Below are 12,092 nucleotides of genomic sequence, written 5' to 3'. Positions count from 1 at the left end.
TCTATGCATTATTTTTGCATTACTACATGTATTAAGTGCATTCGTAATAAAGTGTGCATTCAATTATTTGGAATGCTAAGAAAAAAGCTAATTAAATCATGGATTAAAACATGGATTTTAGAAAAATGTTTCCAGCTTCTGTTACTTGGATGATAATTGAATTAATACGATTATAGTTACATTTTTGTCTTAATACGTTTATTGTATAAACAGAAAAAAGTTAAATAAATTATTAAATTTTGAAGGTTGGTGCAAACGTTTGTTTTGTTGTGGAGAACTTTATTTGGATTTTTTTTCCCCCAGAAGCCACAAAACATTACATAAATTCATCTAAAAGAAAATGCAAAGTGCTTGCCTTTTACCTGAATTTATACAGTTTTATGGGTGAGAATTTTAACAAAAGGCTACAGAGTTAATTCTTCCCTAAAATCAGCTCAAAGGAAAAAAATCTCCAGGATGTTTATTTCCTTTGGGGCATTTTTTTTGTTTGTTTTTTAAACATTTCAACTAAATTTGGAGTCAAATCGACCAGAACGTATAAATCTACAAAATCCACTGAAGGAGAACAAAATTATGAATTTAAATCAAAATGATAACATGCAGATTAAATGCAATTTGCTAAATATATATATATATATATATATATAATAGATAAAATATACACTTAAATGTTAAAGGTTAACATCTAAAAAGTAGGTTGTTTCTTTTAACAGCACATCCATAAATGCTATAACTGTTTTGATCTGACTTCCTTTGAACAGGATCTTATGTCAGGCTTTTATTTTGAAAGTCGTGCGAGCAGCCCCCTTGCCTTCCTGTCAGACTGGACACTCTTCCTCCTGAACTGCAGTTTATTTAAACATGAAACCCAGCCGGCGCGCTTCGTCGCTGAAGCTCCTGTAACAGAAAAACCACAAACGACCAGAAAACCTTCAAAGCAGATAAATAAAAACGTTAATATTAGAATACTTACTTCCGTCCTTCAGGATTAAATTCAACACCACAGCAACCATTCTGGTTAAACAGCTTTAATGGTGAAATGGACACATGTTACAGGAGACATTTGTAACTCCACCACGCCGCTGTGACCCTTAAAGCTCAAGTGGAATCATCAAAAATCTTAAGTTCTGTTTGAGCAGCCTCTTATTTTGGCGAGACTTTCAGCTTCTGCACAAACAGACCAGAGCGTCGGCTGTTTAACCAGGTATTCTTGAAAAAACAACTAAAAAGTATTTACAAAAGAGTGGAAATGTGAAAAAAATGTGTCTTGAACGCACCACTTCCTATCCGAGCCTCTTCTTACACTTTTTCTCTGACGTTTACATTTTCTGAGTCTGACGGATAAAAGAATCAAAACGGACACCGGGGGGGGGTCTGACTGATGCCGGGGAACTCGTGCTTTCCTGCAGGTGTGATCCTGAAAGTCCAGAAAACACAGAGGAACGATAGGCTGGGGGCCAGAGAAGCTGCTGAGGGTCCGGCCGTCTCCGTGGACGAGGCTTCAAGGCTTCCAGAGCTTCAGCAGGCCGTCCTCGCTGTACGTGCCGATCAGGTTCTGGTGGGGGTGGTGGGCGATGCCGATCACATCCTTTTCGTGGACCTGGAGGAGAACAGAGAGCAGCTGAGTCTGCAGCCTGAGGGCGAAGATGAAGCTTGTTCCGTCTGTGGAAACGCCCTTCAAAAGTCGGGATTTGAACCCTAGAAGGTGACCAAAGCACCGGCGAGTTGGTTTTCAGGGATGTGGGAAGGACGCAGACCCGGCATTGGTCAGGTTTTTCCTCAAGGTTTCAAAAATGGTTTTTAGTTTTGACATTTTATGGTTTAAAATTTTTTTTTTATATATAATAAGAGTTATGACACACGAGTCCTTCAAATTGAATAGTTTGAAAATGCGTACTTTCACTTTAAAGCCACAAAAAAAAAAAAAAAAAAAAACCACCGTCCTCGTTTGTGATGCTGAGGTCGTTTGGAGCCAATAGAGACCAGAGAACTCAAAGACAAACACTTATTTCACCCCAAACTCTGCAACAGCTACGAGAAATGTTTATCCGTTTTTCCGTGCGAGTCAGAATAATGTGATAAATCTACTGAGGCGTTTTGATGAATTACAGGATTTACAAAGATTATAGTTCGGATTGTTCGACCTCTGGTCTTGTCTGCTTTTTTGTGCGTTTGAGTTCCGGCCCCCGCTCAGCTGCTGACTCCACCTGGAGGAGCAGAGCAGCGGTGTGCGACATCTAAAACGGTTCCTTATCTGTTATTGTGTATGTTGTTTTGACCTTGATTTAGATTCTGAGGGGGATTTGCACAGATTTCTCTCATCTCTATACGTTTGATCGGCGTTATAAAACCTAAATTGTCCTAAAAAAAGGAAAGTCACAAAATGATTGATTGATGAAGCAAAGTCACAAGAACTTCTTTAGAGGGTAAATTATTATTATTGCAAACTAGTAAAAAAAAAGAAGAGAAGCTCAAAAAATCCCAGGACTACTGAGGGATAAAACAGCAATGCATTGTGGGTCTTGGTGCTCTTGCGTGAGCGGAGAGCTGCAACAGTTAGTGCCGACGCAGGTTTGTTATCCAGATGAATTAAACCAAACTGCTGCAGCTTAAGAGGTTTTATTTCTCTAAACAAACACAGCTGAGGAAGAGGAACACAATCATTTCTTTTTAAAACCTTTGGGTATAATTTAGCATCATGTTTGTTCATATTCTGGGATCAACATCTGACTGAATGTTTCCCTGACCCGGGTTGTGTGCGTTTTCTGAGGCGGATCGGTACCGTGAGCGTTCTCTCCAGTTTGCCCGTCACCGTGCTGAAGCAGTAAAGCACAAAGTCTTCGCCCACGCAGTAGATCCACTCGCCGCGCGGCGACAGCGTGCAGCACACGAAGTCTCCGCCCTCCCTCTTTCCGGAGCTGAAGCTCCTCACGATCTGCGCAGAGAGGAGGAGGAGGCGTGAGCCGGGCGTCAGCGAAGGCTCTGGAAGGCGTGGCGTGCGGCGCTCACCTGTCCCTGCATGTTCATGATGACCACCGTGTTGGAGCGGTTACAAACCACGAAGTGCTCCGGGTTCTTGGGCAGCAGGAGGACGTTGTTGACCGTGATGTCGGTGCCGGCGGACGTGCCCAGAGGTTTGAAGGTGCTGCTGCACTCGGTGGTCTTCACGTTCCACAGCTGACGCCACCGACGGGAGGAGAAGAAATGTGAGACAGAGCCGCCAAAGGCGCCGGCGGGGAGCGCCGCCGTCCTCTCACCTTCACCGTGCCGTCAGACGAGGCGCTGATGACGTGATGGCCGTCCGGCGTGAAGGTGGCCTCGTTGACGAAGGACGTGTGACCCCGAAACTCCTTCAGAGTTTTGCCAGACTTCAACCCGTGGATCCTGCAGGAAAACAAGCAGCAGGTGGTCATTCGAGGGCGTGGCCAGAAGGAGTGACGGCGACGAGCGCTCACCTGATGGTCTGGTCGAAGGAGGCGCTCAGCAGCTGGCTGCTGTCCTTACAGAAACTCACGCAGGTCACGCCTTTGCTGTGAGCGCGCTCAAACCTACGCAGGCACTGGCCACTCTGGATCTTCCACACCTGCAGGTTTGTGGTGCGTTCAAAGACGTGAAGAAAAATCAGAAACAAGAAGATGACGCTGAACTTCACACAAGTCTTCAAATATTTAATACATTTTTCAGAAATGATGCTGAAAACTCCAACTGTCGTTATTTTCCAGACTTTTGATTAAGAGTTCAATATGTTGTAAAGTTTTTATTTTCATGATTTCTGTTTCTTCTAGAAGTTGTGATCGTAAAAGCCAAAAACGAAGCAGGAATATGAAAACAAAACTTCCATTGAATCAAAAAACCAAATTAGCCTTATTCCAACTTATTCTGTCAGGAGAAAGGCAGCTTCACACCTTTACATTCACAATGTGTCGCATAACAGCACAAAAGATGAAAAACTGCGTCAGAATCAACAGATTTACGTTGACCGTGCAAACGGTCCAACGGCATTTGTTATTTTTGCTGCTGACGTCTCCGCTGTTAAAAATTTAAAGACAAGTCCATCTCTGGAGTGATCAGGGAAAATCTTTCAAATTTGATTGAAGTGAAAACAAACCTTAAATTAGATGTTTAGACAAAACTATTGTTTCTTTGAGATTCAGGAACTTTAAGTTCTCATTTTTTCTTAAATCTATCACTTATATTATTGGTTGAATGTAGGGCTGCACGATGTGAGGAAAACTCGCGATATGTGATATTTAATATTAATATTGCGATAACGGTATAATTTGCAGTATACAAACAAATAACAAAATAACCAAAAACATCACTCCCATTTCATTGCAATAGTTTAAAAATTATACTCCAAATGACCCTCATTGACATAGGAGACAAACATCTAACATAATAGGCCTCCATCCAATTGGTCAACAACGTGAAGGCGTCCATCCGATTGGTCAAATGCATAAAGGGATTTATTTGATTCGTTAAATACTTCAAGCTGCCTTAAGGTTTATTGCGATTTTCACTGTCTTTTGCGATATGCATATTGCAGGGCTGGATATTGCGATAACGATAAATTTCCGGTATATTGTGCAGGCCTAGTTGAATGCTATAAATCCTTCAATCATTGTTTTCCTGTTTCTTTATTACAGTATCTTCCATGTTTTGCAGCTTAACTCCTTCTACAATTTCTCATCTATTTTATCCGTTCCACTATTCAAATGTTCAGCTCTTTCAGTTTTTTCCAGCTCTGACTTTTGGTCCTTCAAATCCTAGAACTTTTCAAGATTTTCCAGGATTTCGGCCTCCATTGAAAAACATGGGGGATCCTTGGTGCAGAAGCTCGCTGGTTCGATACCCATCTCTGGCATTTTTTAACCAAATTTTCTTTCTTGTTATTGTGCTGTTTTCACTTTATTTATGGTCAACTTTGATCATTTCTTTATTTATTAAATAATTTTTTTGCCATTTATTACCCTTACCCTGCATTTTCTTCTGGAAATGCAGCTCCTTCTAGTTACATTTTTATTCTGTATTTACTTTCTTTTAAAATTTTACCCTTTTTCCTATTCCTTCTTAGAATTATTTCCTTCCCTCTTTTCTTTATTTTTCCAGGTTTTTTTCATGTCTGTCAGATTTATCTTTTCAACCAAACCAGTTTCCAACAAGTGGGAAAATGTTCTTTTTTTAAAGAGTGACAGAAAATCAGAAGGAATGAGAGCAAAAGCAAACGCCTCAAATCCGGTTCAGTGTTGGTGAAACTGGTTTGTGCCGCTTTGGAGCTGCAGGACAAACAGAACACGGAGGAAAACACCACCTTAATCTTCCCGTCCTGAGCGCCGGTGGCCAACATCTCAGTGTCCCGGCTGAAGCCCATACACAGCACGGCGTCGTCCATCATCATGAAGTTATCCTGAGCCTGATACTTCAGATCCTGAGCAACAGACAAACGACGTGCAGTGAGGTTCGTCAGGGAGAGAGATCTCTGCTCTGCAGCAGGATCCTCTTCTACCTTTCTGATCTTTCCGGTTGTGAAGTTCCAGACTTCGATGAAGCCGTCCACGGATCCGGTGACCAGATACTGACCGTCGGGGGAGAACCGACCACACTCCACGTGAGACTTCTGTCCAAACTGCATTCAAAAGGACACGGTTAGAGCGCCGACACCAAGGTGTTGCGGCCGTTTGGCCGGCCGCCACTCGGATGCGGCGCGGGTACCTTGATGTGGCGGCAGAGCTGAGTGGGAAAACGCTCCTCCTCCACGTCTTTGACAGCAGCCTTTCCTCTGAACAAGTCGATGGTCATTCCAGGAGGAAGGAGCCCCTGATGCTGCTGCCACTTCAGAGACTGAAGGACGACAAACGCCAGTTGAATCCAACCAACCTCAATAAGAGTTTGGGTTAAACATCACTTCTCCTGGGTTCAATCTTAGGCTTCAACTAAAGCCATGAGCGGGGCTGTTTGGCCGTAGCAACCACGTCCTGTTTGGGTCACTGGGGGATTTTGGAAGAATCAGCAAAAGTAAAGTTTTGGATTTCTTTGGCAACTGAGGTTTTTGTCGACCACGCCCACATTCCTAATATGTTCACATCTTGTGTCACATTGTTTCATAACAGGGAAACGTCACTTTTGCGAGCTCGCCGCGCCAACGCCGCTCAAAACCCACAATTGAGGCTTGAGGAGTTAGGAGACTGTAGAGCCTTCGGAGGAGTTTCTATTTGCAGCTGCAATAAACCTACTTCAATCGACGTGTATGACGTCATCCATTTCTTAAAGTTCAAATCTAATTGTTTTACAACCATTATTTATGTATTTATGTATTTTTTAATAAACCATCATGGTTTATTAAAAAATACATTTAAATTCCTTTTTTTTAAAACAAATTTTCAAATGCAATGCATCGTGGTCTATATTCACCGATCTAGTCTGCATCGAGACGTCTGGAAAATTTCTAGGCCACTGGATTTTGGAATTGTAGATTCAGACAGCACTAGAAAATGGTGAACGCACTATGTAGTGAGTAGTGAAGGAATTTGGACAACCGATGGGGCAATATATTTGCTCAAAGAAACGGGAATTAGGACAACAGTGAGGTCCTTCAGTCCAGGACGGCTGCGGGACAGAAGTACATGGAAAATAAAGGAGACACCAGAACACCAAAACTGAGGACACAAAAAACAAACCCAATAGGTGTGAATGATGGGCTATACCCCAAAAAAACACTTCAAAGCATCAGTCAGACACGGTGGTGGCAGTGTGATGGTGTGGGGCTAATTTATATCTGCAGGATTTGTTAGAAAGATCTCGACTAAAAGCAGAAAAGTGATTCAAAAGCACTAAATTGTGTGTCGGGGAGCAGTTACTTTGTCCAAAGAGATTTAGAAAGTTTTTCTAATCCAATAGATTTAAATAAAACAAAACTAGAGAAGAGAAAACGCCTATAGGTTTGTCATTTAGCACACGATTTGACAAATTTCAAGAGTCCTTCAAATATTGCAGCACCAAAGGAACCTCCGGTTTCCTGGGGTATTTTTGTCGTGTGTAAACAGTTGAAGTCTTGTCAGGAAGTGGGCGAAAACAGTTGCTTTTCAGGTTCCTCACCTGTCCCAGCAGAGCCATGAGACGGGATGGAGGCACCACGCTCACTTCTCCGGCCAACGCCTGAGCAATGGCCGCCCGGCGCTTCTCCTTACTGCTGCCGTCAGGATACGCCTGGATAGAGCGCACGGTCCAATCAGTCCCCGGTTACGGACAAACACGAACGCGCTCGCGTTCTTTGAATCTCGCAGCCTCACCTCTCGGGGATCAAAGTAGGAGCGGGCCAGCAGGTTCTCCAGGTGGATGTATCTCTCCGGTTGGGTCTGCTTCAGCATGATCATGGGGTCCGTCTGTCTGAGGAGGGAACGCGCCGCGCCGAGCTCTCTCAGCTCTATCAGCTCCAACACGACCTGAGGAAGGAGCAAGAGGAGACGTGAGAGGAGACCAGGTGAGTCCGAACAGACCTGGTTTCATGAAGTGGATGTTTGGTTCCATCTTAGTGCTCCTTTAGAAAGCAGGATGATATCGAACAGGACAAAGAACTCCACAAACACCAAGCTCACCTGCTCATAGAGGTCGATCAGGGTTTTATCTGGCAGCTTGAGGGACTGGATGGCCTGCAGGACGGTATCCCAGTGTCCGCTGTTGATGTCCGCTACAAAACTCTCGATGCTGTCCACCGTGTTCAGAGACACCGTGGTCTCCTCCTGCAGGGAGGCGAGGGTCCGGTGCAGATTGTTCTCCTTCAAGTACTGCATGATCAGACGGATCACGCTGGGGAAAAGACAAATGGCTGTTCAGTCCCCTCGAAACATCCAGAAACAAAAAAGCAGTTGCTGCCTTCAGGAACTTGCTTGTTCAATGACGCAATCGTCTAGGGATCAAACTTTTACTGCCTAAAACTCCATGAGGAGCAGCTTTTACAGCAGCAAAATATATCTTTGTATTTGAGCAGTTTTTACAAAAACGTCACTATTGGAGCTATGATTTGTTGTCTATGACAGACCATCATAAAAAAACTAAACTTATGAGGATAAAGTTATAAAAAAATTTACAAGAATTCAAGGAGTTTTTATTGCCATTGTCAACAATTGAACAAAGCAGTTTCACAGACTAGGATTTTGCTGCAGTGCCACATAAAACACTTAAAAATAAAAAAATAAACAACAGTAAGAAAAAAAATAACAATGGTCAGAAATATGGGGGGAAAAAGGTCAAAACTTTATGAGAACAAAATTGTAAGTCTATGATTTAACCAGCTCTACGTTGACAAGGTCAAAGTCAGTCATAAAAAAAGTTGTAATTTCATGTAAAGAAAAGGTGTAAATCAATAAAAAAAAAAGCAGATTCATTTAAATTATTCAGCGGTGTGATTTTTCACAATTTAACTACTTTGTTCTTTTAAAATGTTGACATTTTCTCACAATTTAACAACTATTCTCAAAGAATTTGGTAAATTTCTCACATGTTCTACGACATTATTCAACCAGTAATAAAATTTGAACTTTTTCCTGATCATTTTACACTTCTATCTTGTTTCATTTAAACTTTCTATCAATTTTACGCTACACAATTAGTGTAAATTTAGGACTTTATTGAATAGTTTTACGCAACTTCTTTCTTATAATTTATTTTTAGGAAAGTTGGAGTTTATTGTTAAACATTTGTTTATTTTTTATGGTGGCTCTAAAACTTAGTTGTCGTATGACAATAACACAAAATATTTAGACAATTTTACTATAAATGCAGCAGAAAGAAGAAATCTATTAATGAATGAAACTCTCAGACAAATACACAAATAAAACTTTGGTAACTTTTGATTTTGAACATTTATAACTACTGTATAAAAAATAAAGAATAAAAGTTCATGTCACTTGTCAGTGAAATAAATAATATTGATATTCAAATAAAGGAAAAAGTTCCATCTTAAACTCCCTAATGAACGAAACTAGGACTAATAATTAGCCGGACCGTCCATAGTCTGAATAGTTTTAGTTAACAGAAGACGTTTTTTATCATTTTAATTATAAAAGAAAATTATAAAAATCAAATTATACAAACATTTGTGCTGAATAGAGCCTAAATTAAACGTCATCTTCATCCTCGTCCGTGTTGTGCCGACCCTCGCATTAGCATCAAAGTTAGCATTAGCATCGTTAGCTTACGTCAAAAGTACTTTTATTTAATCGTCAAGTTGTAGTTCCTGCTGCCCAAAAGTAGCAATGATAAGTAACGCACATATAAGCACAGTCTGTGCCTTACTGGTGCATTTAGAGAACAAAAAAAATAGTTTAAATGGTCCACATTTACGGTACTTCACGAGGCTAACGACAGTTCACTTTAGTCAGGATGAAACAGGCCTCAGCTACGATACTGCTAGGACATATAGAATTATGAGCCGCTAAATTATGCCAATAATAATTAACACATTAGGAAATTTTAAACAAAATACTCACTCTGCAGATTCCACCTCTATAGACATGATGATTTATCTGAAACCTGCAGCCAGAAACACTCATGCAGCAAAGGAGGAGATACGGAAGTGATGGATGAGGCGACTGCACTTCAAAATAAAAGCCTGAATGGAATTTGTCTTGACAGCTCACAGACACTTCCGGTTCTGAGGCTGTTAGAATACTAAGGACTTTTAAATCCTCATGAACACATTTTAACTCTGTCCTTTAAAAAAACACCAACAGTGTTTAACAAATATCCAATCAAAAATCTTTACGTCTGCAAAATCCAGTCAATTCATATTTTTTATCCTAAATATGTTTGACATATGTATAGAAATACATCTATTCTTTTTGTCTTTATTTTTTTTGTTTGCCTATTCGTTTTCATTGCTTGAAAATAAACCAGTTGATTAGATAAACAACGTTTGATTCTACATTGCAAAAATCTGAACTGTCACACAAAAAGAAGAACATTTGATTTTAGTGCATTGTGTCTTTTTACATCTACCCAAATAAAAAATCACCTTTGGATTGAGCAGCAGAATTGAGGATAGACTCTCAGAGAAAAAGCCAAAAGTCTTGAGTTATCTCTTATTTTGTTGTTGGCTCTTGTTTGATTGATACATCTGCTGCAGTGGTCGGTTTGTGTTGCTCTTCTTTTGAGGTGAGCTCTAGCTCATCCACAAACCGAAAGCCAAGTTTCACACAGAAAGGAGTCAAAGATGGAGATGAACCCCAGAATGACAACTACTACAAATCCTAAGGTTTGCAGAACAACCCCTGAAAAGTGCTCACACTTCTCTAAACGCTTTCAGCAGTGAAGTGCCCTGGAACCTGGAATCAAAATAAAGTCTACGTTCAGAATGCTGCAGGGTAACATCTTTGGGCAGAGGCAGTATGATGGTATGGGGCTGCCTCATAGCAAAAAAGCAAGACTTTTTATCATCAGAGAAATTATTTTTAGCCTTTCAGCCATTACAAATGTTTTTAAAAATAATGAGGCTCCAGTTTGTTAAAATAACCTCTTCTTCTAGATTTAAATCCACCAAATAAGAGGGAACTACACACAGGGTCACCGCTGGTCTTGGAAATGCAGAATCATCATAAAGTAATATTTTTTAAAAAAAAGTGATAAAAGATTCATTACTTTTAATAAAAAAAATGTTACAACACATAAATACTAGCAAAACATTTCACTGCTCTTTGTGTGAAACATTAATTAACATTTATAAAACTGACAGTAAGGGTGAAGAGGAAACTCTTACAATAGGTTATAAAAAAGTGCAAAACCTAAAAAGTTTTGATGAAAGTAAATATTTAGAACAAAAAAAGACTTAAAAAGTTTAATTAATATTTTACCCAATTTTCAATGTTTGTTTGGTGTCAGTAAATATTTATGTCATATCAAATCACACTTTCAAATGGATTTCATTCCGATATTCCTCTTTACATTCACCATGCTTAGCTCTAATCCCCCACATCTTCATGATATCAAATTTGCAGATTTAGTTTCTGAAAGGTCTCTGCAGGATTCTCGGATTAAAAGGATTCTTTTTCTGTTATAAATTAATTGGAAAGGAAAATAAATCAGGATTACAAACTCTCTGGGCTCTTAATGTGAAAATCAAAGCACATTTGGTCTCTAGACGGTTGTTCCAAGGATCTTCTCCCCAGCAGATAATAGATTCCCAGCAGATTTGAGTTCTCTTAACCCTTTTTCTATCCTATGGGGTCAAGATGACCCCACCCTTACATTGACGTGTTCTTCCTACCATGACAAAGGTGGATAAAGGTGGAAAGATTTCATGTAATCCATGGACACCAGTGAAGATCACAAATCATTGAAGAACAAAGGTTCAGAGCACTGTCTAGTGGGTCTAGATGACCCAACTCCCAGTGTTTAATTGCATGGGATAGCACAAGGGTTAAATTCACAGACAGGATTTGAACATTTCCAATGGTGATCAACAGGGGGTGCTGTTTGCACAGTCATGACACCAAGGCCCTCTTGACTCCCCTCTCTGAGCCAGTGAAGGTCCTTCAAGGTTATGGCGATGCTGGAGTCTACAGGCTTTGATTGTTTTGGGTAATCGTGACATAGTCGTGCTGTCAGCGGCGGCAGAAGCGGCGTGGATCATTGACGCTTTCATTCGTCTTTGCAGACGAGCTAATGCGTTGGGAAGCGATGAGGAGCGGCAGGGAGCACGTAGAGGGGAGGAGCCGTGTTTTCGCACAATACAATAACACCCCATTCCCTCTGAACGTATTAGGACGAAAGCAGGAGGGACGTGTCAATATATTCTCACCGCCGTCTTCTGGTCTGCGACGCAGAGGCTGTTTCCCCTCAAAACGCAGAAGCCGGTGGAGTTATCACCTCTACCCTTTGGGGGAGAGACAAAGATAAAAATGTTTAGCAAGAAGCATCACTGGCACAAAGTAAAGACACTCTTCCTCCATCAGAAAATCACTGAACTTAAAGATTGCAGCAGTATTTATCTGTATCTCACAGAAAATGTGTTTTTTCTTTACATCTAGGAGCTGTTTCCTCTCACAAACACATGTTTGCGTTTGTGCAACAGATTTGTTCTTTCATAGATTTAAAAT

The 12,092-nt window shown here is 40.7% G+C and overlaps 1 protein-coding gene across 1 annotated transcript; it reads right to left on the bottom strand.

The window, feature by feature from the left end:
* Positions 1 to 1,012: 1,012 nt before the first annotated feature.
* Positions 1,013 to 9,609, bottom strand: LOC101172828 (WD40 repeat-containing protein SMU1). Its single transcript, XM_004073607.3, has 12 exons — positions 9,489 to 9,609; positions 7,596 to 7,806; positions 7,290 to 7,442; positions 7,096 to 7,206; positions 5,713 to 5,841; positions 5,507 to 5,626; positions 5,312 to 5,428; positions 3,456 to 3,583; positions 3,258 to 3,384; positions 3,010 to 3,177; positions 2,783 to 2,935; positions 1,013 to 1,600 (listed from the first exon to the last, which is right to left on the bottom strand). Exons 1-12 carry the CDS (start codon positions 9,512 to 9,514, stop codon positions 1,502 to 1,504), a joined length of 1,542 nt encoding a protein of 513 aa, XP_004073655.1. The 5' UTR covers positions 9,515 to 9,609; the 3' UTR covers positions 1,013 to 1,501.
* Between the last annotated feature and the right edge of the window lie 2,483 nt (positions 9,610 to 12,092).

Source organism: Oryzias latipes, chromosome 10 (genome assembly GCF_002234675.1).
Source record: "Oryzias latipes chromosome 10, ASM223467v1".
Lineage (NCBI taxonomy): Eukaryota > Metazoa > Chordata > Actinopteri > Beloniformes > Adrianichthyidae > Oryzias > Oryzias latipes.
The sequence above is the reverse complement of the archived record's forward strand: the minus strand, read 5'-3'. Positions and strand labels throughout refer to the sequence as shown.

What these genes read in the sequence shown, in the direction of transcription:
- LOC101172828 (XM_004073607.3), bottom strand. Translation starts at nt 9,514, where the DNA reads ATGTCTATAGAGGTGGAATCTGCAGA. An exon ending in ATAGAGGTGGAATCTGCAGA is followed by an intron (nt 7,807 to 9,488) that starts GTGAGTATTTTG and finishes TCTTTTCCCCAG; the next exon opens with CGTGATCCGTCTGATCATGC. An exon ending in CCTACTTTGATCCCCGAGAG is followed by an intron (nt 7,207 to 7,289) that starts GTGAGGCTGCGA and finishes CGCTCTATCCAG; the next exon opens with GCGTATCCTGACGGCAGCAG.